The following is a 26,475-nucleotide window of genomic DNA, read 5'->3' as shown; positions in this document are numbered from 1 at the left end:
GTACTTTACTGGATGATCCAAACGGTAACATTCAAAATTTTGCCGTTTGGACCAATCTTTTATGTTTATTTTAGCAGATAGTCAGTAAACCCTCATACAAAATGATCATAAAGTAGTTCCAACGTTTACAAGATAGCTTGTGAAGCTAAATATAATCTTAAATGAACACAATTTTTATAGATATTAATCAAAATAGGTACTGCCTTATTATTTTTCTATTTACTAGCATGTAAGTGAATGTATGATTTGAAAAATATTATCTGGACTGGGACCAAGTAAGCTTAGGAATATTGCCTAGCAATATAATTTTATAGCATTTAGTGTTGCCAGTGTTTACAAAAATAAATTATCATTCTGAGCCTTAGTTCAGAATTAAAGCTAATTATTGGTGTTATATTGTACACAAATTACGAGTATGTTTTGTTTTATATTATGTACTTGACGTCATTATCTTATGTGAACAAGCCGCAACTTCCTGATTATTATGAAGGTGCAATCTATTTTAATAATGACTTCAGTATGGCTCAATATAAATTAATACTTGCGTTACATAATAATACACATCTTTTTTAAAATAATTTAATATTCTGTGAGAGAATGGTAAAGGTATTTGGTATTACCAATCTTGTAGTCATTCTTATAATAGGAAAAAATATACTTAGGTTAATTTGGCTTTTTACTGGCATTAGATAATCTAATAAGACCAGTGCTGGTATCAAAACCCACTTATGTTTTTATAGTTGCATTATTTTTGATATTAATACATATTCTTATAGATAGTTACTTATATACTTTTAGGTTTTATTTAAGTATATTTTAATGCAGGAGTAGAGCTTTTTATAGTAACTTTTTGTACTCTTTACAAAATGTAATAAGGAGTCTTTAAGTTTGTTAATAAGTAGATATTTTATGTATTTGGAAAAGTATAATTACTATCGTGCATTGTATTTTAATTTCTTTAACTTTAGTTGAGCGTTATTATGAAAAAGCACAAGTCAGTATTGATATTTATAAAAGAGAGTGAAGTTAGAATCATTTTAATGATTTTTCAAATTGTATTGACTCTGTGAGAATGTGATGAGTGCATGATGAAGTGCTTATGTTAGACATGGGTATGACTTTCCTACTAAGCAAGAAGACCAGTGTTTTATGAGTTATGTTTTATTTAGTTTATTACACACATTTGTGTAATTTTGTGTATGTTAGATGCCTCAAGTGAAAAATCGTCGTGTATCTCTTAAGAGGGATTGTTATTTACAGAAATTCATGTTTTCAATTTAATTCTGCCTTAAATAATTTAATGTAAAAACATTGCTCTCAAAGTAGAATCTCACTTTTACACAGTAAATGCCCCCGACACGCACCTTAATTAGGATTTCAGGGTATTACCACAAAATGTGTTCTCTGGCACATATCAAAAATTAACATGATTAACATTAGTATAATTATATTGTAATGGACTTATATCAGCATCATACTCGTTTTAATACTATGGAGTTATTGTAGTGCCATTTATAACCACTTATTAAACATAATCTTAACATTAATAAAATTGTACTGTACTATTTTTCCGGTAAAAAAGGAATGTACTTTATTTTAAGAATTGTATAAACTAACCTGTGATATTATATCAATCCGTCCATTCTGTACTAGTTTTATAATGGTATTCTAGTTTACTATTTTTAATAATAAATAAAAGAATAATTATATTTAAAATGTTTGTATTTTTCAACCAATTAATTACACTGGGAAGTAAAAATCTTTTCATAATTCATTTCTGTTCAATTGTTACCAAAAAACAAATGTTATTAAATAATTAAGTTTAAGTATGCCTGTGGATTTAGATTTGATATTAGCAAAGAATAGAGTAGGACATACTTTTCGGCCAAACCACTTGAATGCATTTTGCATTATTCTATAAACATTAGGTTTTTTGAGCGTTTTAAGTGATACGTCCAAGTGGGCACTGTATGGCTTGGTCTATCATGGGCTTAAGAGAACTTTCAGTTCAAGGCTTTTTGTTTATAGTAACCAATTTATTGGCGACAAATATTTACATTTACATCAGATAGCTGATAAACAAAACGGCAACTTTCAAAGTAGGTACACAATTTTACCGAAGATTTGGCTTGATTGTACAGTGGCATCTAAAATTATGCCAAAATATTATCCTCTATGTGAAGTGAACATAATGTAAAGTTATACAAAATCATCTCTTAGATTAATTACTAAGTGTTAATTCAATGTTGGTTTACATTTCATTGTAATGATTATAAATAATGTTGTACTATTATATGATGACATTATAGTATCAACATAGAAGAAAATAATTTAATTCAAGACTCAAAATCTATTGTATTATCTACATTATGATTACTTATATCTATTTATATTGAATATAAACAGAAAAATCAATATAAAGATGAATTTTAATGCTGTACTGCTTCAACAATTATCAACAGTATTCTTTTTTATGATTGTATAATCAAGCCAATCCAATTTAAACGCGTTGCATTCTTGTTCACAACATCCGACATCCATTTAATCTTATGTTCCTGTTCCACCTACGTTACTGAACGTTTATGACCGACCATTTAAGGCGCTCGAACTTCTCATATATTGCTACATTAGGCTTGGATTATTAGAGCAAGAAAATCAGATTGATTAATATGCAATGTTCTTATATGGAAAATAGATGGATCGCTCGCGGTCATAAAAGTGGGTAACAGACTTGCAATATAAATTAATATTGCTTGCATTTGTTGAATTGGCGACGCGCGACGTTATAACAGGGCATTATTGTAAGGTGAACTGCATTAGCTATTGTTTAGTGTATTTAATAACCGGGATAGTGTTCAATTGAATATAAAACCTTCAGGAGTATAATGATTACTCTTCAGTCCACTTATCTTTACCATCATTTATTCTGGTAAAATGTCTATGAAGTGAGTATAAAGCCTGCATTCAATTATAAATTGAATTTCATTGCTAAGATCAGTAGTAAACTTGTATCCATTTGCATGGAAGGGACAAGAGAATCGCATGCAAGTAACTAGCATTGATTGATTTTAAAAATACTAAGTGCCAGTTTGTATCATAATTTTGTGTCTTTTAATCTCATGCATGAGAATTTTAGTTCATACACGCAACGTTAATGGCTCGTAAATCAACCAAATGTAACGACCAATAAAGTAGTTAATAAATAGACGTATTAGACGCGTTTCCTATCCTTACTAATGGATGCAAGTTTATGGTGATAAATAGATGTACACGTTCACTTTCTTTAAAAAACGTTAGTGCCTAGTGCCGTTTCACTGTACAGCTATCAGTTTAGCGTAAAAAAAGTGTTTCAATAACTTGCTGCCAGGTTGCAGCTCAACCTAGACAGGTCTTTCCGGGGGCAATTGATTGTGAATTAACCTGTATCAGAGAAGTACCACAAAATATAAATTAACAGAAGACAATCTACATGCAAAGTGCGCTCGATTAACGCAGCATAGACACACGTACGCGTAATCTCGGACCGTACGAGCGTGAATGCTGTCCGCTTGAGACTCGCGCTGTGAAAGCATGACTTTGTAACAAATTAGTTTTTTTTAATGAGTTTCAGCGACTATCAGCGCGGCCGCCGCTGTCAGACCTAAGCAGGGTAGTCATCTAGCCGTGTAGCATGTAATGTATCAGATACTGTATCAAGTGAGTACATAGGCACGAGCCCGCTGCGAGCTGCTCGCGCGTGGTTCGCAGGGAGATCGCAGCAATCCGCCTAGTGGCGGTATCACTGCGAGCACAAAGGCGGCTCGCAGTAGGATTCAGGAGCTCGCAGCCAGATACGCGAAGACCGTGGACGAGCCGTACTCACTTGGTTGGTTACGTTACATGCTACGTTACGTGCTGCATGGCAGGTGAGTATCCTGCTTAGCGCGACCGCCGAGCGTGGGTATACAAAGCGAAGTACACGAATGTGATTGTCTTCCGTTCATTTCTATTGTGTACGAATAATATAAACATTAGCACTGAGCACTGATCCGTTGCCGTTGCAACTTCAAGTCCGACGTGGCACCGGAACGGCACCGGGCTAGGCCATTTTGTTGGCGAGCGCGCGGTGTAACGCGGCAAGTTGCGCCGTCCACTTGTCGGTGGCGGAGTAGCGCATAGCGCCGCCCGCGCCGCCCGCACCCCCGCCCAGTTCCAGCACCGAGTTCACTTGGTCGATGCGACCACTGATTGTGCTGCAAAGACAAATAATTTTATTTATTTNACTATCTCTGAATGTCGGTTTACGTTCAGGTACTTCAGATATTCTTTTGTATGGTTAACAGATGTAACTTGTATTTTACTTTGAAGTCTCTGACTGTTTCACAATTACGTATTGGTGGAGGAATGTTGTTCCAACATTTTGTTGCCAAGTACCTGAAGCTGCCACGAAAAGCGGCAGTTTTGTAAGGAGGACATATCAATCTATCCGTAATGCGTGATTGGCGTTGCGTGAATTTTAATTTGTTGAACAGATAGGGAGGATTCTCGTGATTAATCACTCCAAAGAGAAGACTCGCAAAATGCATCACTCGCCGTGACTCCATGTTAAGGAGGTCACTTCTATTTAAATATGGGGTCACGTGTGCTCTGCGAGGGATGGAGAAACAGTATCTAGCACACGAATTCTGCACGCGTTGAATCAACTTCTTAGTACGACCAAGCAGGCAACCACCAATTACTGTGTCCGCGTAATTTAATTTTGATAAAATCAGAGTCTCACATAGCCGAACTCTCAATCCCTCACTCAAAAACTGTCTAACCTGATACAAAACCTTCAACCTATAGTAGCATTGTTTTACCGTATTGTGTACATGTGATTCGAAATGTAAATTACCATCTATTTGTACACCTAAATTTCGGGCCTCACTTACTTGTTCAATTTTGCTATTTTGTAATTCAATTTTAGGATTGTAAGATTCTATTATTTTAATTTGTGTTTTCGTACCTACAATAATAAATTTAGTCTTAGCTGGGTTTAAAACAAGACCATTTGAATCTGACCAACTCGCAATTCGTTCCAAGTCATTGTTAATGCGGTTTATGGATAAAATTGTTTCAGCGGGCTTAAATGTTAGATAGATTTGCATATCATCAGCAAACAGGTGATGTTCACAGTCTATAACACAATTTGGCAAATCGGCAGTATAAAGAATAAAAAGAATCGGTCCCAGGATTGAACCTTGTGGTACACCTTGGTGTACCAAAGAATTAGCTGAGAGTGTTTTTGTACCATTAGGTAAACATACCTCTACCCTTTGCGAGCGACCTAATAAATAACTTGCAAACCATTTTAGTGTTAAGTGATCGAAACCGTAGTAGATGAGTTTAGCCAAAAGTAGAGATGTATTGATAGTGTCAAATGCGCGAGAGTAATCAAGCAAGACTAACACCGCACCCTCCCCCACATCTCGCCCCGCCAGTAGATCATCTATCACATCCAAGAGTGCTGTTGTAGTACTTCTTCCCCTCCTAAAACCAGACTGCTTCTGAGGTAGAATATTATTGTTAGAAAGGTATTCTGTTATTTGCTGACACACTACTTTTTCTACTATTTTGGACATAAAGGGCAAAATGCTAATCGGTCTTAAGTCCTTAAATTCAGTGGGATGGCTAGTCTTAGGGATTGGTTTTATTATAGACTCTTTCCATATTTCAGGAAAAGTACCAGTGCTGATCGACATGTTCACGATAGCAGTGATAACACTGAGTGACTGCGGAAGTGTTAATAGAACCATATTCAAAGAAATTTCGTCTATGCCTTGGGCGTTGGTTGTNTGCTAATCGGTCTTAGGTCTTTAAATTCGGTGGGATGGCTGGTCTTAGGGATTGGTTTTATTATAGACTCTTTCCATATTTCAGGAAAAGTACCAGTGCTGATCGACATGTTCACTATAGCTGTAATGACACTGAGTGACTGCGGAAGTGTTAACACAACCATATTCAAAGAAATACCATCAATGCCTTGGGCGTTGGTAGTGATATTCCTAATAATTTTAAATACAGTTATTTCATCGACAGGTTTCAAACTAAACTTGCTATGACCAAAGCGATTAAAACAGAAGTACGTTAGTTGTGAGATGCTAATATTATCTTTATGGCTAGGGAGTGCGAGGAAATGTTTGTTAATATCGTCGGGATTATTCATATTATCTGGTAAGTCTGTATTTTTTTTATTGAAATCAACAATATTTTGTTTAAGGTTTTTCCAAAGTGTACGAGAGTCGTTGACATTTTTATTTATGAATTGCTGAAAGTAAGCAGTTTTTTCATTATGGAGTGCTACAGAAACAATGTTTTTTAATTCTTTGTAGTATTTTTTGTGATTTTCCAATTTCGTGCGACGACTTTTGGCATGTGCATCATCTCTCAGTTTCATCATAGTTTTTATAGTTTCTGTTATCCAAGGATAACTTTGTTCTCTAACATATGACTTCTTAATAGGAGCATGGGTATCATATAGTTTTTTTAGAAGAGCGTTGAAGGCAATAACTGAACCATTTACGTCATGACGGAGTGCACTGTCCCACGGTATATTTTCTATATCTTTGTTGAATTGGTCAAGATTGATATCTTTTAACGGTCTGTAGGTTATCCAACGTGGTGTCATTTTAGGTTTCTTTATATTTAGCTCAAACGATATAAAAGCGTGACCGCTGAGATCCCGTATATGATCAACTGTGACTTTGACAACTTTGCTACTGCTGCAAACNATATAGTTGTTTCATCGACAGGTTTCAAACTAAACTTGCTATGACCAAAGCGATTAAAACAGAAGTACGTTAGTTGTGAGATGCTAATATTATCTTGATGGCTAGGGAGTGCGAGGAAATGTTTGTTAATGTCATTGGGATTATTCATATTATCTGGTAAGTCTGTATTTTTTTTATTGAAGTCAACAATATTTTGTTTAAGATTTTTCCAAAGTGTACGAGGATCATTGACATTTTTATTTATAAATTGCTGAAAGTAAGCAGTTTTTTCATTGTGGAGTGCTGACGAAACAATATTCTTTAATTCTTTGTAGTATTTTTTGTGATTTTCCAATTTTGTGCGACGACTTTTGGCATGTGCATCATCTCTCAGTTTCATCATGATTTTTATAGTTTCTGTTATCCAAGGATAACTTTGTTCTCTAACATATGACTTCTTAATGGGAGCATGGGTATCATATAGTTTTTTTAGAAGAGCGTTGAAGGCAAGAACTGAATCATTTACGTTATGAGAGAGTGCACTGTCCCACGGTATATTTTGTAAATCTTTGTTGAATTGATCAATATTGATATCTTTTAACGGTCTGTAGATTATCCAGCGTGGTGTCATTTTAGGCTTCTTTATATTTAGCTCAAACGATATAAACGCATGACCGCTGAGATCCCGTATATGATCAACCGTGACTTTGACAACTTTGCTGCTGCTGCAAACAAGATCTAACAACGTTTCTGAATGGTCAGTAAAGTGAGTCGGCTCTGTTACATACTGTTTGAGACTCATACAATCAAGGAACTGATGAAGTTTTTTAGTGCTTGGATCATCTGGTTTCATCAAGTCTATATTAAAATCTCCCATCAAGACAATATGATCGTGTACCGAGAATGCACTGATGGACTCTGTCAACGCATCAATAAATGTATCAACACATAACCATGGTGGACGGTAAGCAGTGCCTATAGCAAGTTTAAGGCCATTTACTTTAAGACTAATCCACATTTGTTCGACTGACAAGGAAGCCGGATGATCAAGCAGTCGCGCGTAAATTCCTCGTTTCAGGTAAAATCCAACTCCACCACCGCGAGAACGAACTCCGGGCGGGCGCGGCACGTGGCGGAGCCGGTAGCCGGGCGGCGCGGGCGCGCACGCCTCCCCGCCCGCCCGCAGCCAGGTCTCGTTGATAGCGACGATGTCTGCTGCGTGGCGCTGCATAGCGACCAGAAACTCATCGTGTCGAGTACAGAGCGAGCCGGGGTTCAAAAATCCTACCAATAGATTTTTATTTTTTACAAATTGTATGACGAAAGTATGTGATATTTGTACGTACTTACAATTACCCAAATATTGTCTCAGTAAAGTAATATGGCGTAAGCTTAATTTATCCGGTTTTTGTTTACTTAAGTTTCTTTTATGGTTAAATTTGCCATGGGAAATATGTGGTAAACATACAGGTTCTTGTGGTCCAAAAGTCGTGAAACGTAGTAATAATGTATAGAAAATTACAAAGTCTACTTGAATAAATATAGTATAAATAATAAGTATTGCATCTATTGATGAGATCAAATACTCAATTGCACAAAATGCACCAAAAGTTATTAAACACATGAATATGAAATGAGGAATCAAATAAAATTTCGTAATCTTCGTCACACATAACAAACAAAATGAAAACATAAATAGCTTACTATATGCTATATAACAATTAAACACATAACCAAAAGATAAACAAATTGTGTTAAAATATTCATACCACATGTAACAGGAGTTTAAATGACTTTTAAAGTTAACATAATAAAATTCGCTTATTAAAAGACTAAGGCTTTGCAGTACCAACACGAACTGTATTATCATCAAAAACCTTTACTATATCCGCGTCCGAGCGTATGCGATAACTTGGTGTACCTTGTTCCCTTCGCGCGAAGATGCGCCCGTCACGGGTCCATACATACTTCCAATTCTGTCGTTTTGCCTCTTCTCGTGTTTTATGAAAGAGCTGTCGATAAAATCTTGTCAGATGTTCTCTATGCCTTGGGCGTTGGTTGTGATATTCCTAATAATTTTAAAAATAGTTGTTTCATCGACAGGTTTCAAACTAAACTTGCTATGACCAAAGCGATTAAAACAGAAGTACGTTAGTTGTGAGATGCTAATATTATCTTTATGGCTAGGGAGTGCAAGGAAATGTTTGTTAATGTCGTCGGGATTATTCATATTATCTGGTAAGTCTGTATTTTTTTTATTGAAGTCAACAATATTTTGTTTAAGGTTTTTCCAAAGTGTACGAGGATCATTGACATTTTTATTTATAAATTGCTGAAAGTAAGCAGTTTTTTGGAGTGCTAACGAAACAATATGCTTTAATTCTTTGTAGTATTTTTTGTGATTTTCCAATTTTGTGCGACGACTTTTGGCATGTGCATCATCTCTCAGTCTCATCATGATTTTTATAGTTTCTGTTATCCAAGGATAACTTTGTTCTCTAACATATGACTTCTTAATGGGAGCATGGGTATCATATAATTTTTTTAGAAGAGCGTTGAAGGCAATAACTGAGTCATTTACGTCATGAGAGAGTGCACTTTCCCATGGTATATTTTCTAAATCTTTGTTGAATTGGTCAATGTTGATATCTTTTAACGGTCTGTAGATTATCCAACGTGGTGTCATTTTAGGCTTCTTTATATTTAGCTCAAAAGATATAAACGCATGACCGCTGAGATCCCGTATATGATCAACCGTGACTTTGACAACTTTGCTGCTGCTGCAAACAAGATCTAACAACGTTTCTGAATGGTCGGTAAAGTGAGTCGGCTCTGTTACATACTGTTTGAGATTCATGCAATCAAGGAACTGATGAAGTTTTTTAGTGCTTGGATCATCTGGTTTTAGCAAGTCTATATTAAAATCTCCCATCAAGACAATATGATCGTGTACCGAGAATGCACTAATGGACTCTGTCAACGCGTCAATAAATGTATCAACACATAACCATGGTGGACGGTAAGCAGTGCCTACAGCAAGTTTAAGGCCATTTAATTTGAGACTAATCCACATTTGTTCAACTGACAAGGAAGCCGGATGATCAAGCAGTCGCGCGTAAATTCCTCGTTTCAGGTAAAATCCAACGCCACCACCGCGAGAACGAACTCCGGGCGGGCGCGGCACGTGGCGGAACCGGTAGCCTGGCGGCGATGGCGCGCACGCCTCCCCGCCCGCCCGCAGCCAGGTCTCGTTGATAGCGACGATGTCTGCTGCGTGGCGCTGCATAGCGACCAAAAACTCATCGTGGCGAGTACAGAGCGAGCCGGGGTTCAAAAATCCTACCAATAGATTTTTATTTTTTACAAATTGTATGACGAAAGTATGTGATATTTGTACGTACTTACAATTACCCAAATATTGTTTCAGTACAGTGATATGGCGTAGGTTTAATTTATCCGGTTTTTGATTACATAAGTTACTTTTTTGGTTAAATTTGCCATGGGAGATATGTGGTAACATACAAGTTCTTGTGGTCTAAGTACGCAGTATAAAGTCGAGGAACGAAGTAATAATAATGTATAGAAAATTACAAAGTCTACCTGAATAAATATTGTAGTATAAATAATAAGTATTGCATCTATTGATGAGATCAAATACTCAATTGCACAAAATGCACCAAAAGTTATTAAACACGTGAATAGGAAATGAGGAATCAAATACGTAATCTTCGTCACACATAACAAACAAAATGAAAACATAAATACCTTACTATATGTTATATAACAATTAAACACATAACCAAAAAATAAACAAATTGTGTTAAAATATTCATACCACATGTAACAAGAGTTTAAATGACTTTTAAAGTTAACGTTAACAATATTATAATAAAAATCGCTTATTAAAAAACTAAGGCTTAGTAGTACCAACACGAACTGTATTAACATCAAAAACCTTTACTATGNAGGCCTGGTACCAGTTACTATTTGTGTTTTATAGTTGTAAGTAGTTTTTGTTTTTTATTGTATTTCAGTATCTGAATTTTATTGTCCTCTATTGCTTTTTGAAACCCATGCTTATTTGCAGATAGAGGACATTTTAACTCCACTAAAATATCTGATCCTATGAGGCCACTGGAGTCGCCGCGCCAATAAAAGGGTATTCGCTGTCAATAAATAAGCCGCAAGGCTCAACATGCACCTGTTCTTGTTGAGCAAGTTGTTGTATAGCCAGTTGCTCGTGTTCTATCCCATGTGCAATTGGTGTGACGTGGCTTAAATTATTGGCAAATAATATATTTTTAACTAATGTTCCTGTATTCGTAGAAATCTTTTTTTTGCAGACCAAGCCAAAGTTAGATGCAGTTATATTTTTTTTTCTTATATCCAACCAATCGCTAGAGTCTCTTTCGTCATTTGTACGAGGTAGACATACCTACTTGTCAAAAATCTCGAGAATCGAGCTCCCAACCGAAACTGGGTAAGGCACAAGCACAACATGGATATTCGACATAAGCTTTGTTTTGTCCATGTTCATCCGAAAGCCCCTTCTAGTGCATATGGTCCATCATAGTGGCATTACGTCTACCACAACTGAAGGGTACAGGGGCAAAACAAGAAATGTCACAAAAACAAAAAGTTATGTAATGAACATTTAAATTTTTTAAAGTTAAAATAATAATAAAAATATTCTTATGTGTCACTTAAAATTATAAACTACTAATAGGAATACATATGACTATTACTTGTTTTTACGCTTTTTGTATAATTTCAAATAAAAATACGCGGGAAATCGAAAATATTGCCATCAAAAATATACTTTTGAATTTTATTTATTTATTTTAAGGAAAACAAACAGCATATACAGGGTGGAAACGATAANAAAAACTTTACAAAATAATTAATTCACCGGAGCTGCACATTCACCGAGAGCCAGCGCCCACCCAATTTGTTTGGCAAAGTATAATTATTATCGTGCATTGTATTATTATTTCTTAAACTTTAGTTGAGCGTTATTATGAAAAAGCACAAGTCAGTATTGATATTATAAAAGAGAGTGAAGTTGGAATCATTTTAATGATTTTTCAAATTGTATTGACTCTGTGAGAATGTGATGAGTGCATGATGAAGTGCTTATGTTAGACATGGGTATGACTTTCCTACTAAGCAAGAAGACCAGTGTTTTATGATTTATGTTTTATTTAGTTTATTACACACATTTGTGTAATTTTGTGTATGTTAGATGCCTCAAGTGAAAAATCGTCGTGTATCTCTTAAGAGGGATTGTTATTTACCGAAATTCATGTTTTCAATTTAATTCTGCCTTAAATAATTTAATGTAAAAACATTACTCTCAAAGTAGAATCTCACTTTAATACAGTAAATGCCCCAGACACGCACCTTAATTAGGATTTCAGGGTATTACCACAAAATGTGTTCTCTGGCACATATCAAAAATTAACATGATTAATATTAGAATAAATTATATTGTAATGGACTTATATCAGCATCATATTCGTTTTAATACTGTGGACTTATTGTAGTGCCATTTATAACCACTTATTAAACACAATCTTAACATTAATTAAATCGTACTGTACTATTTTTTCGGTAAAAAAGGAATGTACTTTATTTTAAGAATTGTATAAACTAACCTGTGATATTATATCAATCCGTCCATTCTGTACTAGTTTTATAATGGTATTCTAGTTTACTATTTTTAATAATAAATAAAAGAATAATTATATTTAAAATGTTTGTATTTTTCAACCAATTAATTGCACTGGGAAGTAAAAATCTTTTCATAATTCATTTCTGTTCAATTGTAGAAAAAACAATTATGTTATTAAATAATGAAGTTTATGTATGCCTGTGGATTTAGATTAGATATTAGCAAAGAATAGAGTACGACATATTTTTCGGCCAAACCACTTGAATGCATTTGCATTATTCTATGTATAAGCATAAGGTTTTTTGAGCGTGAAGTGATACGTCCAAGTGGGCACTGTATGGCTTGGTCTATCATGGGCTTAAGAGAACTTCCAGTTTAAGGCTTTTTATTTATAGTAACCAATTTGTTGGCGACAAATATTTACATTTGCTGCAACGTTACAACATCAGATAGCTGATAAACAAAACGGCAACTTTCAAAGTAGGTACACAATTTCACCGAAGATTTGGCTTGATTGTACAGTGGCATCTAAAATTATGCCAAAATATTATCCTCTATGTGAAGTGAACATAATGTAATGACTGGCCATATTAATTAATAATTTTATACAAAATCATCTCTTAGATTAATTACTAAGTGTTAATTCAATGTTGGTTTACATTTCATTGTAATGATTATAAATATTGTTGTACTATGATGACATTATAGTATCAACAGAGAAGAAAATAATTTAATTCAAGACTCAAAATCTGTTGTATTATCTACATTATGATTACTTATATCTATTTATATTGAATATAAACAGAAAAATCAATATAAATATCAATTTTAATGCTGTACTGCTTCAACAATTATCAACAGTATTCTTTTTTATGATTGTATAATCAAGCCAATCCAATTTAAACGCGTTGCATTCTTGTTCATAACATCCGACATCCATTTAATCTTATGTTCCTGTTCCACCTACGTTAATGAACGTTTATGACCGACCATTTAAGGCGCCCGAACTTCTAAAGATTGCTACATTAGGCTTGGATTATTAGAGCAAGAAAATCACATTGATTAATATGCAATGTTCTTATATGGAAAATAGATGGATCGCTCGCGGTCATAAAAGTGGGTAACAGACTTGCAATATAAATTAATATTGCTTGCATTTGTTGAATGGGCGACGCGCGACGTTATAACAGGGCATTGAATTTGCTATTGTTTAGTGTATTTAATAACCGGGATAGTGTTCAATTGAATATAAAACCTTCAGGAGTATAATGATTACTCTCCAGTCCACTTATCTTTACCATCATTTATTCTGGTAAAATGTCTATGACGTGAGTATAAAGCCTGCATTCAATTATAAACTGAATTGCATTGCTAAGATCAGTAGTAAACTTGTATCCATTTGCATGGAAGGGACAAGTGAACAAACTAGCACTGATTGATTTTAAAAATACCAAGTGCCAGTTTGTATCGTAATTTTTGTCTTTTATTCTCATGCATGAGAATTTTAGTTCATACACGCTACGTTAATGGCTCGTAAACCAACTAACGTAACGACCAATAAAATAGTTTCAGTAAATAGATGAATAATTAGACGCGTTTCCTATCCATACCAATGGATGCAAGTTTATGGTGATAAATAGATGTACACTTTCACTTTCTTTAAAAAAACACGAGTGCATAGTGCCGTTTCACTGTACAGCTATCAGTTTAGCGTAAAAAAAAGTGTTTCAATAACTTGCTGCCAGGTTGCAGCTCAACCTCGACAGGTCTTTCTGGGGGCAATTGATTGTGAATTAACCTGTATCAGAGAAGTACCACGAAATAGATATGAACAGAAGACAATGTACATACAAAGTGCGCTCGACTAACGCACACACACCGCTCATGTACGACGCGTGATCTCGGACGTACGAGCGTGAATGCCGTCCGCTTGAGACTCGCGCTGTGAAAGCATGACTTTGTAACAAATGAGTTTTAGCGACTAATGTGCGGCCGCCACTGTCAGTCCTAAGCAGGGTACTCATCTAGCCGTGTAGCATGTAATGTATCAGATACTGTATCAAGGCACGAGCCTGCTGCTCGCGCGTGGTTCGCAGGGAGATCGCAGCGACCCGCCTAGTGGCGGTATCACTGCGAGCACAAAGGCGGCTCGCAGTAGAATGACCGTGGACGAGCCGTACTCACTCGAAGGTTGGTTACGTTACATGCTACGTTACGTGCTGCATGGCAGGTGAGTATCCTGCTTAGCGCGACCGCCGAGCGTGGGTATACAAAGCGAAGTACACGAATGTGATTGTCTCTGTTCATTTCTATTTTGTACGAATAATATAAACATTAGCACTGAGCACTGATCTGTTGCCACTTCAACTTCAAGTCCGACGTGGCACCGGCGCGGCACCGGGCTAGGCCATTTTGTTGGCGAGTGCGCGGTGCAACGCGGCCAGTTGCGCCGTCCACTTGTCGGTGGCGGAGTAGCGCATAGCGCCGCCCGCGCCGCCCGCACCCCCGCCCAGTTCCAGCACCGAGTTCACCTGGTCGATGCGTCCGCTGATTGTGCTGCAAAGACAAATAGCATTGATGTATTGACTGCCATTGGTATAGTGTAGGTAGTATAGTGTAGTAGTATATTGGTATAGGGGCTAATTCAGTTTCAGGCTACAATTTTGAAATTCATCTCTCCCATCACAAAACTGGTATAAGCAACAGCGGTAGATTCACATGGGAACCTCGAGGTTTATGAAATGAATTAGGTTTACAATAAAATCTTTTCTGAACTAGTGCTGTAAATGCATTGATCGCCTAGCCGTCTTCCTCTATGCCAGTGGTTCTTAACCTTTAAGTCACCAGGGACCATTTTACCAAATTTCTGTTTTGTCAGGGACCCCTTTTTTTTTTCAAAATGCTATAAAAGGGGATCGATTTCTCGCCCACTGTGCGCCGTTTGCGTTGTGTTGACTCGACTCATCGAGATGTCTTCGTGGACCACTTGGAATGCCTCTAGGGACCACCAGTGGTCCGCGGACCACCGGTTAAGAACCACTACTCTATGCCCTAATTTAAACTCAACGTACGCATATCAGCGCGGTAGGGGAAATATCGTTAAAAGCATATCTGAACAGAGATTATAATCCTAAACTGCAATCTACGTTAAAATTACGAAAGAAATTCAACTTACTTATCTAAAATACAGGTGACAAGCAGATTTTCCACTTCCTTCTCGTCAATATTGAGCTCCTTGGAAATGAACGGTATATGAATTCTAGTGTAAGGGCCTATCAGTTTGATCAGCACTTGCGTTCTGATGTTCCTCAGGAGATCCTCTATGTGTTCTCTAATGAATGGGTCGTCCATAATGTTGTTCCTATTGTGCTTGAGTATGGACTCGAAGTCGTTAATATCGTTGTTCTGGTAGGCCATCACGAGGTTAGTCATGGCAAGGATTTCAGGATCATTTTTGTAAGGCTTAGCTTCTTGAGAATCAAACGGATTGATGCCAGATTTCATGAGCCTGTGGGAAGGAAAACAAAGGTAAATATATTTTTATATCAAGCTTATCCAAGTTTAACTACTGGTTTAACCAGTTTGGTGGGGATCACTAGAAAAACTGAGTATCAAGTTACTATTTTACACAAGTAAAAATTACTCACATATTAGCTAAAACTAAATATTTCAAACAGGTGGTTCTTCTTGGGCTGCCAGACTCATCATAGTTCTTGAAGGCTTCAAAGAAGTCTGTGTGCGCTTTCTCGAATTCGCCTTCGCGCAAGTGCATTTTGCCACCACATTCTACAAATAGAGACATTTTTAACACATAACAGTAAGCTTTCACTAGCATATGGTTTTTATTTTATCAAATTCCTTTAGAGCCCAAGCACACGATGCTGCGATGCGGCGCCGCACCGCAAAGATTTCGCCGTAACGCGCGGCACGGCGCCGCATCGTTCGTATGCCCGCCACACATATTTCTATGTAAGACGACGCAACAACAGCGCTCCGACGTCGCACTGACCCCGCAAAGCATCGTGTGCTTTGGCTCTTACTCAAAATATAAGGATGGTAATCCTTGGGCCTTGCCTACAGAAGTAGACAGCCAGTAGTAAAGTAAAATGCATATTCTTACCTCTAATTACACCCATGATTAGCGGATGCGGTATCGCCGATTTGATGTGCAGAGATTGTTCATAGAGAGCCTTCAACTTTTTGTTATTTTTCTGAGCTGTGTACATTTGAATCTCCAAGGCATAGATTTCTAGAAGCTGTGTACCTTTCTTAAGATCATCTTCACCTTCATCTGTCTGCAATTCAAAAATAAGTGTTTAGATTTTCTTCATTTATAAACTTCTGGTACCTATGGATTTGCTTGAAAATTGGAATGTTCCATGTCAACCATAATGATTTTTCATTCTTTCTTATAGGAAAAAACAGGTAGCAAATTGATGCCCTGGCAAAGTATGTTAAAGACACCTTGATTACGAATAATCTAGCTTTAAATTAGTATTCGTTCATTTAATAACTTACCTGACAGCTTTGATGCAACTGTTTTAATATTTTAGCTAATTTGTTGAAGTCTCCTCTATCATAGTAAAGCTTGCCCAGTTTTGTGTTGGTCTTGAACCACAGCCTGTCGTTTTTCGCGTCTTTTAGCGCTTCAAGTGTGGTCTCATAAAAGTCTTGTAATAGCTCCATCTGTAAAATAAGAGAAACTTAAACATTGAAAAAACTTAAACAAAAAACATTGTTGTTTCTAGTTTGTGAGCACTTATGGCATAGAGGTAGAGGTTAGTAAATAATACATACATTTCTGGAGGTGGAAATGTAGTCCAGGATTGAGTTGATAGATTTCTCAGAGTGGTTCCTTGTGACTGCACTCTTGATGTATGTGAGGAGTTGCTTGTACCTTGCCATCATTTCTGTAAAATTATTCTGAAAAAGCCATAAAAATTAAAATGTGGTTTTTGTTTTAAGCAATAAAAGAGTGTAGTTTTGGCCATATTAAGGTTTTTAAATATTTCTAGTGATGAACATGCAAACTTTAGATACAAATCACACAAATATTCATAAATTAGCTTTTGCCTGCGGCTTCACCCGCGTGAAATTTAGTTTGTCACAGATCGTTATAAATTATAGCCTATATCTGGGTAATAAATAATAATACTGTAAAGTTTCATCAAAATCTGTTCAGTAGTTTTTACGTGAAAGAGTAACAAACATCCAGACATCCAAACTTTCGCATTTATAATATTAGTAGGATAATATAATACTAAATGTAACTCACTAATTTAAAATTAATCTTAATCATCTGTTTCAGGGCTTTGAAACCCCATTCCCCCTTGTCGCCACCCTCTAGCTCCAGAACCTTCTGGAAGCTGAGCAGCGCGGCCAGCGGCTCGTCTTCCTTCAACGCCTTGCTGTTGTAGTACTGGTTCTCTAAGTCCACGTCCGGTTCAGAGTTGCTGTCTTCCGAGTATTCCTGCACATTTAAAATTATTAAAATGTAATATATTAAATTGGGTTCCTGCCAAACTAAAATTGTGTCTAATTGGAATGAAATGCGATAAAAAGTAAACCTTTGCCAAAAGTAAAACATATTTACAAAAATATACCTTTTATAGAATATAGTGAAGTGTATGTATACAATAAAATACTTAAGATGCAACAGCAACATAGAATAAAATGAATACCCAGCTATAACTCATGATGCACAATAAAATTTTGAGATTATGTAGTGTTGAAATAAATGAATTATTGGTTGTTTGACATATTTGTCATACTCAAGAGAGATTGCTATCAAAAAATAACAGACAGATCAGATTTAAATGCAAGAGGACATTCTTATTAGCACCCAGCACCACTTACAAACAAGTTATATTTTTGAAATTCATGCATCATCAATAAACTCGTAAATATTGTATGTTACAATTTATTCCAGTAACAAGGAACTTTGAAACTAAAATTAAAGTCAAAAAGCTCTGCTATCAAGTGGGAACAGCAGTCACAACAACGAAAGGAGTTGTAGTAACTTATGAAGGTTATTAATTTACCAAGCCATAGTCCTCCTCTTCCTCGCACATATTATAATCGTCATCGTTGTCAGACATGCTTCAGAGTTTCACTGTATCGTAAAAGTAACAATTTAATACGAAAATGTTTTATCCCAAGGATGACGGCAAACAGCATAGAGAAAAGTAATATAGTTCCAAAATACTGCACTGTCCTGTCGATGACATTGACAGTGGGGCGCCACCGTCAATACCGGATCGCTGGTTCAGATTTTTGCCATGTTGGAAACCATATAGTTGAACGATGGTAGCGCCCCCCTGTCATTGAGTTTGGCGGGACAGTTCAGCGTGGGTCATCTATACATAGGGCAAACAGCAAAAATCAGAGAATGACATTTATATTGTACTTTTCGAAATTCGTAAACATGTTCAGGCAAAGATAACGTGGTTTATACTGCCTATAAATTTTTGACAATAGTGTGTCACATTTAAAAAAACAGCAGTCATCGAGTAAGTGAATATTGGAGCAGACAAATATCTGCAGTTTTTCTTTTAAGGTGGTGAATGTTGTGTTGTGGGCACACGAATATAACGTTAACTTGGTTTTAAGTTGAAAAGCTGTGTCGGCTAACATTTGGTCTTGTGGGTAGGGTTGCCAGGTTTCCAAACCTAATAGCCGGATAGACCAGCCAGTTTGGCCGGACATTTGGGTAAAAAGGCCGAGCACCCTACGTTATTGAGGATTTTGTGTCTCAGACGACAAGAAAATGAAGAATGTTCACTAATTTTGTTTTTTAGCTTTCTGTATTCTCTGTTAAAAATAAAAAATACACGTGAAAGAATTATTTCGATACGTCAATTAGTTTCCAAGATATTGAATTTTAAAAGTGCGGGCGGCGGCCGGCCCGCCATTTTATGCGCGTGACGTCATATTACAGTGACTGGCTCATATTTGTATGGGTGGAATCTTGCTAGCTGAATTAAGACCCACTTCCAGGCAACCGATTAAGCTGAAATTTCGCAAACACATGTGATTTGGATGACCATGCAATATTATGATGACATGGAGCTGATCTGATGATGGAGCTGGAAGGTGGCCATAGGAACTCTATAATAAAACGACTTAAATGCATCGAGTTTGGGCTCGTTCGTTTTGTATTGATGAGTATTTTAATTCTATATAGTAATCGGGGTCTAATGATGGAGCTGGAAGGCGAGTTTACATCGAAAACAAAACACGCACGATGGCCCACCTACAGGATACTATTCGACAAGGCCTCACATACGAGCGAACATTGACTCACGCACGCGTATTCTTGTGTATGATGGAAGAAAATAAAGAAAATGGTGTACTAAATACTGTGCAGTATTTAACTGCCTAAATAATAATAAAAACACAGAATGTACTTTTTAAGTTCCCTCAAGACACTGAGAGGTAAATAAGTAGTTAATATTATTCATGATAATTCATGCTAAATCATGTATTTCCTCCGCCATTTTCCGCAGTTTGGCACCTCGCGTCACATCATTTTACCGAAGTCAGCCCTATAGCTTCGGAGCAGTGCCGATCACTGACGTTTGTCAACAAAATGGTGCTTGACTCTTGAGACAGGCTAAATTACACCATATTGTTATAGATGACCCACGCTGAACTGTCCCGCCAAACTCAATGACAGAGGGGCGCTACCATCGTTCAACTATATGGTTTCCAACATGGCAAAAATCTGAACCAGCGATCCGGTATTGACGGTGGCGCCCCACTGTCAATGTCATCGACAGGACAGTCCAGTATTTTGGAACTATAATGACATTGAGCATACATTTTTTTAAATACCTTCGCGAAGTAAAACTTCTGTACGTAGTACTTATTATTATTCTGTGGTAATATGTAGATTATCAGTTGGCCTCACCAGCTCGACTTTGTACGCCTTGGCGTTGTCGGGCTCGGCCACGAAGATGGTCTCGTCGTGCGCGCCGCCCACTCGCACGAAGGCTTGCTGCACCGTCACCGCCTTGTTCCACTTGTCGCGCACGGAGAACTTCAGAGTCACCCTGCATCGTACACATTTATGATACAAAACTGTTATGGTGAACCGTTATACGAGCATTTAGCTTAGTACAAGGGGTTAACGGGGCTAATGTAATTTGTTTTATACAAATTACTAATAAAAACACTGAACGCAAAACAGCTTCTTTGATTATGAGACGAAATTTTAAGGACATGAGTGCATAGTGTTGTGATATATCAAGACTTTTACATAACGCGCGTGAGATGGAACTACGCACTGTTTTTCTGGTTTCAATCATTAGAGTAAATAATTTGCAACTTTGCATGCGTAGTGAAAGGCAGAAGCTGTTTAAGACAAGCCGAAGACGGGTACATTGGCGCACATTAGGGTTCAGTGGAACAGTGGTGATGTAGTCATTCAAGTACATAGTTGTAATGTTCAAGTATGTTTATCAGTTATTAAGTTAATAGGGCGAGGTCTGCTTAGTAAGATTGCTAATTACACTTCGAAAGCAATTTTTATAAAAAACTTTTTTATCTAAGACTAACACTTACTTTTGCAAGTGATCAGCCTGCAGCTTCTCAGTCAGCTTGTTGGGGTAGGTCACGGTGGTGACTTTAGGGCTGGTAGTGCCGTCCACATCGCCGATTCCCACCTCAATACTGGACACCTGGATCTCGCCCAACACAGCAATATTCACATTGGCCGTCTTGCCTCCAGCGCTCAGCGCGATCTTGTACATGCCGTATTGGGCCTTAATCTTGCTGAGGTTAAGGACGAAAGTCGTGGGCTCGTTGGGTTTCTGAGTCAGCGGTTGTTTGGAGAGGACTACGACGTCATCGGCGAGGCGGGTTCCGGACTGAGCGACCACGTCTTCAGGCTTGAGGCCGGGTACAGGACGTCCTAGTAAGTCGGTGACGGCGAACTCGATTGAATCGGAGTCAGATGTGACATATTTTTTGCCTTTGATGACGATGCTGATGGGGGTGGGCTGTTGGGTGGTTAATTTATATTATTGCTGGGTTCGTGATTAATAAGTTATTTAACAATGAACAGAGCCCCGATTACGGTAATTTTTAACGTCTCCAATCCAGACGCGCTTCTTCGATACGATTGGTCAACACAAAGCGTACGTCAGCTGTTTTGACCAATCGTATCGCAGAATCGATGAAGCGCGTCTGAATTGGAGACGTTAAAAATTACCGTAATCGGGGCTCAGTAGAATGACATACAGAGGAATACCAAGATAAACAAGTTCTAAGAGATGGGAAGTGAACTGACTTCTGAAAAAGCAATCAATGGAACTTGTTATACTCGTAGATAAACTATCAGATACTATCAAAATAGGTGTGTCAGAATCATCAAGATCATTTTGAAGCCTACAGTTATTCAAAACTCACGCTACATAGAGGAATACAGCTTAAGCTCGCTCTAACCTGGTCGTCAGCGAGTGCGGTGGCGGCATCCAACAGTAGCGCGGCGCCGCGCGGTGACGTCACCGAGCGACGCGACAGCACGTATTCAGCGAACTTCAGCTTCTGCTCAGGGTTGAGCGGCGACGCCTTCTTCTGCTGCTTGTACGACCTGCGAGGCACATACATGGGAGTGTAACAGCAAAGCAAACTTACTTTTATTACAAGCACATAAGATCCTATTTAGTATATTGTGCTGTCGTCCGTTCATTGCAGAAAAGAGTGTCTGTGAAATGTATTGTGTGATCTACAGATCACTACTGCATTATCGCATAATACTATACACATTTTTGACATTAGTGCTGCTATTCTTGCCAGGTGCAAATTCTCAAATCAATGCAAATTTACAATATATAAAGCGCGCATATGGGGATGTTCGTGACGTCAATACGTTGCAAAAAGTACAGCACGGCGTGACGTCACGCGGAACTTAAACGCACCATTTCTTGTTTGATTGACAAATAAAAATAAATGAATCCAATATTTTTTGATAAATAGGTATCACTGACATACTAAATGTCTTTATAGGAAACTAGCTAGGTCCTATGCTAGGTACAAACAAAGCATACCTAGTGATAGTAGACAGCAGCATCGAGGTAACGGGCAGGCCGCCGTCGAAGTGCAGCGCGCGCGAGTCGCTCTCATCAGCTGCCAGCAGCACGCCTTCAGCGTGGCTCGCCGTCCACGCCGTGCAGCCCATGTGCTCGCACAGGGCGAACACGTAGCCGTAGCTACGGAAGATTAATAATATATGGTTTATTTGTAAAACACATTGACACACAAGGAGCAAAAAGTGAGATTAATAAACACAGGAGTAGCAGGAAAGATATAGTACATTACAAAGAGTAAAAAAGAAAATCCTGTGCTAAGGTATAAGTGTGCTGCAGCGATGCAAAAAAGCTGAGCTCAGCTGCAGTTAAATGAGCAGAACACTATAATAAGTAAATAATAGCTTTATTTCTAAGATACACAAACTACAGACAAAACATTTTTAGCGGCGTCTGCACTAAGCTAACGCTTGTATTGCAGCTGCCAAGATTAATAAGATTGTAATCTTTCACGTTCCATTTCAATTAAAATAGTGAAACATGGGTCACAAAGCATAATTTATGTATGAGTTACATAATGTACTCATGGCTTGACGTTGTCACAAGCAGACTGGTGGTTGAGACCCATGTTTCTCTATTTCAAATGTCAGGAACACTTTTTATTTATATGGGACAGCATTCAATAGATCAGCAAAAGATAATACTGTCAAAAATCCACATACATTATGAACAACACTGGTCCTGGTAGTTACACTATTTTGAAAGCTGTAAAACATAGGGAATTTTACCTACTATACTTTACATAGGTACCACCTATTGTATAGTTTTATTATTCTGTACCTGAATTACTTAATAAATTAAACTGATAAAAATTCTAAGCTACCTAAAACTAAATTAAGTGTAGAAACTAGTAAACAGGTACTTACTTATCTATTTACTAGTTTCTACACTTAATGAGTACTACTGCTTAGTGCTTTCTTATCTACAAACCAATTTGAATTTACTGCTAAAAGAATACAGTTCAAACTTGTGGAAAATAATTTTATAACCAAGGCAAGCTGATAAAAGTGTAATAAATTACACATTTAGCAACATGCAGGAGTTTTATAACACTTACTTAGCAGGAGAGTCATCCTTCTTCAACAGCTGGATGAGATTCTTGAGGCTGTCTTCTTTGTCGTAAACGCTGCCCTTGCCCAGAGCCTTTAGTGTGTACACAGCATAATACAGCTCCTGGATGGTTGCGTCTTTCTTGTCTAGAACCTGCGACGGCGGCCGGAGGAGATCCGTAGACAATGAATTCTGGCAGCCTGAGAGGGCCGCGGCGCTAGCCAGGTAGAATACTTGCTCAATGTTTTTGGAATCATATTTGGCATTTTTGATGTCCTGCAAACAGAGAAATTAATATTGAAATGAAAAATATGAAAATAACATTAATTATTGCCATTACTGTTCTGTTAACACTTGTTACTTATTCATGAAAAACTCATAAAGTTCATTTATTTTTGCAAGTAGGCTTTGAAAAGCACTTTTACATGTCCCAGTATTAACCCTGCCACTGCTTCAGGACAATAAATGGGCTAGTGGTGAGAAGCAGCAGCGCAAGAAACACAGTCACTATTGTCAGTTAGAACTCTAACTGGGAAGGTATTTCTAATAAGATTATGAAATGTATTATGTTTATAAATCAATCAATAAAAATCCTTTTTAGGTAACCCCAACACAAAAAGAGAGGGGTGTTATAGATTAACATGTCTGTGTTTATATAAATTAATTACCTGGCAAACATCAGGGATTGGTACTTTGAGATCTTTCAAACCCTTGATAGAGTAGTACAGTGACGCAACATCCTTGTTTTTGAGGCCCTCTTGGAGGATAGACTGGATCCGCTTCAAGTCTATTGAACCTTGGAGGGTGTTAGCACTGCTCCAGCCAACTAGGCATAACACTAAAATGCTGAATGCTGGAAAATGATAAAAGAACATTGGTAATACAGATTTTTCATGCCATATATGAATGAAACTGCTGTTATGAATATTCAAGAGGATTATAGTCTTATTCTGAAGATTCTTCTAACCTAAAGCACGCATTACATAGGCCGGCGACGCGACAATCAATAGACTGACGTGTCCCAAACAATTCATTGTTTTAATGTTAACATTTGTCAATCTTATTTAGCTTTTTATTACCTATGTACGAAAAAAGACTCATTCTCGTACACCAGTAGCATTTTTCAAACTAGAAAGGGAAAAATACGCTGATAAAATGATCACCACGCCAAAGCCTATGTTTACGGTGAAAATTCATATAAATACTCACTATTTAAATGCATCTTTTTAATTCCGTTGATCAGAGACGATTCTGATCTTAAATACACTAATCTTATTTAAGCAATATCCTTATTAATTAGCCATAAAAAACATTGAAAATTAATAAATCCGACTGCGGCCGGTTCCCTTTTTTTGACAAATTGACAGAAGTGATCGACGTAGCAAACAATGTTGCCACTCATAAAATATCATGAAAATAAAGATAAAAAGATATCAAAGCGATGTGGTATGAAAACGCACTGATTTTTTTTGACAGACCTCTACTTTGACCCGTACTCTATCTTGTCTGTGGTGTGTATTACGTCAAAATCAAATTTAATTTGGGAAAAGCGCNTGCGTGCCGGGCTGTACGTACAGGCAAGCTGGTGTATCCTAATGTCACAGTATTTTGTTGATGAGAATCCGTCCGACTTTTTTTATAGGTCCATGATTTGGAGATTATGATGTAGTGTTGAAATAAATGAATTATTGGTTGTTTGACATATTTGTCATACTCAAGAGAGATTGCTATCAAAAAATAACAGACAGATCAGATTTAAATAAAAGAGGACATTCTTATTAGCACCCAGCACCACTTACAAACAAGTAATATTTTTGACATTCATGCATCATCAATAAACTCGTAAATATTGTATGTTACAATTTATTCCAGTAACAAGGAACTTTGAAACTAAAAATTAAAGTCAAAAAGCTCTATCAAGTGGGAACAGCAGTCACAACAACGAAAGGAGTTGTAGTAACTTATGAAGGTTATTAATTTACCAAGCCATAGTCCTCCTCTTCCTCGCACATATTATAATCGTCATCGTTGTCAGACATGTTTCAGAGTTTCACTGTATCGTAAAAGTAACAATTTATTACGAAAATGTTTTATCCCAAGGATGACGGCAAACAGCAAAAATCAGAGAATGACATTTGTATTGTACTTTTCGAAATTCGTAAACATGTTCAGGCAAAGATAACGTGGTTTATACTGCCTATAAATTTTTGACAATAGTGTGTCACATTTAAAAAAACAGCAGTCATCGAGTAAGTGAATATTGGAGCAGACAAATATCTGCAGTTTTTCTTATAAGGTGGTGAATGTTGTGTTGTGGCACACGAATATAATGTTAACTTGGTTGTGTCGGCTAACATTTGGTCTTGTGGGTAGGGTTGCCAGGTTTCCAAACCTAATAGCCGGATAGACCAGCCAGTTTGGCCGGACATTTGGGTAAAAAGGCCGAGCACCCTACGTTATTGAGGATTTTGTGTCTCAGACGACAAGAAAATTGTGCGTAAAATCATAAAATCAAGCTTTTTTTATTATACACTTTTAGTATGCGAAATGTAAAAAGCCTAACACGAAACCGGACACGAACATACACCATTTATTTTGGCTGGGCACGCAAACAAAAAGCTTAACTAAACTAATTAATTAACATAAATAATGTCTGGCTTCATCTGGCCGGACATCTTTTTAACTGATGCTCACTCAATACTCATCTACTTGTGGCAGTAGGAAATGTAAAGTAATTAAGTAAAAAAACAAAAGTATACTTTACGTGCCCGCGAATTCGTTCACGTACTCGTAAAAATTATATCTTACCACGAAGGGTTAACGGGATTTTGTATTAAAATTTTTAAAATTGCTAATATTCTTTTATAAAAAAAGCCTTATTCGATAAAATTAAATGGAAAGGAATATACAACGTTTTATTTATCTAAGAATACAACCC

The 26,475-nt window shown here is 37.1% G+C and overlaps 2 protein-coding genes across 2 annotated transcripts; both read right to left on the bottom strand.

The window, feature by feature from the left end:
- Positions 1 to 11,821: 11,821 nt before the first annotated feature.
- LOC114353242 (dolichyl-diphosphooligosaccharide--protein glycosyltransferase subunit 2-like) lies at positions 11,822 to 24,909 on the bottom strand. The gene is made up of 8 exons (XM_028305156.1): positions 24,747 to 24,909; positions 24,206 to 24,390; positions 23,545 to 23,813; positions 22,449 to 22,610; positions 21,844 to 21,991; positions 20,962 to 21,398; positions 20,257 to 20,450; positions 11,822 to 12,153 (listed from the first exon to the last, which is right to left on the bottom strand). Exons 1-7 carry the CDS (start codon positions 24,757 to 24,759, stop codon positions 20,270 to 20,272), a joined length of 1,395 nt encoding a protein of 464 aa, XP_028160957.1. The 5' UTR covers positions 24,760 to 24,909; the 3' UTR covers positions 11,822 to 12,153; positions 20,257 to 20,269.
- On the bottom strand, positions 14,562 to 18,580 carry alien (COP9 signalosome complex subunit 2 alien). The gene is made up of 8 exons (XM_028305160.1): positions 18,441 to 18,580; positions 17,675 to 17,869; positions 17,197 to 17,322; positions 16,918 to 17,085; positions 16,520 to 16,694; positions 16,047 to 16,185; positions 15,575 to 15,907; positions 14,562 to 14,955 (listed from the first exon to the last, which is right to left on the bottom strand). Exons 1-8 carry the CDS (start codon positions 18,495 to 18,497, stop codon positions 14,802 to 14,804), a joined length of 1,347 nt encoding a protein of 448 aa, XP_028160961.1. The 5' UTR covers positions 18,498 to 18,580; the 3' UTR covers positions 14,562 to 14,801.
- Positions 24,910 to 26,475: the final 1,566 nt, after the last annotated feature.

The sequence above is a fragment of the Ostrinia furnacalis genome, unplaced genomic scaffold (assembly GCF_004193835.3).
Source record: "Ostrinia furnacalis isolate ACB-3 unplaced genomic scaffold, ASM419383v2 OfSCF1638, whole genome shotgun sequence".
Lineage (NCBI taxonomy): Eukaryota > Metazoa > Arthropoda > Insecta > Lepidoptera > Crambidae > Ostrinia > Ostrinia furnacalis.
The sequence above is the reverse complement of the archived record's forward strand: the minus strand, read 5'-3'. Positions and strand labels throughout refer to the sequence as shown.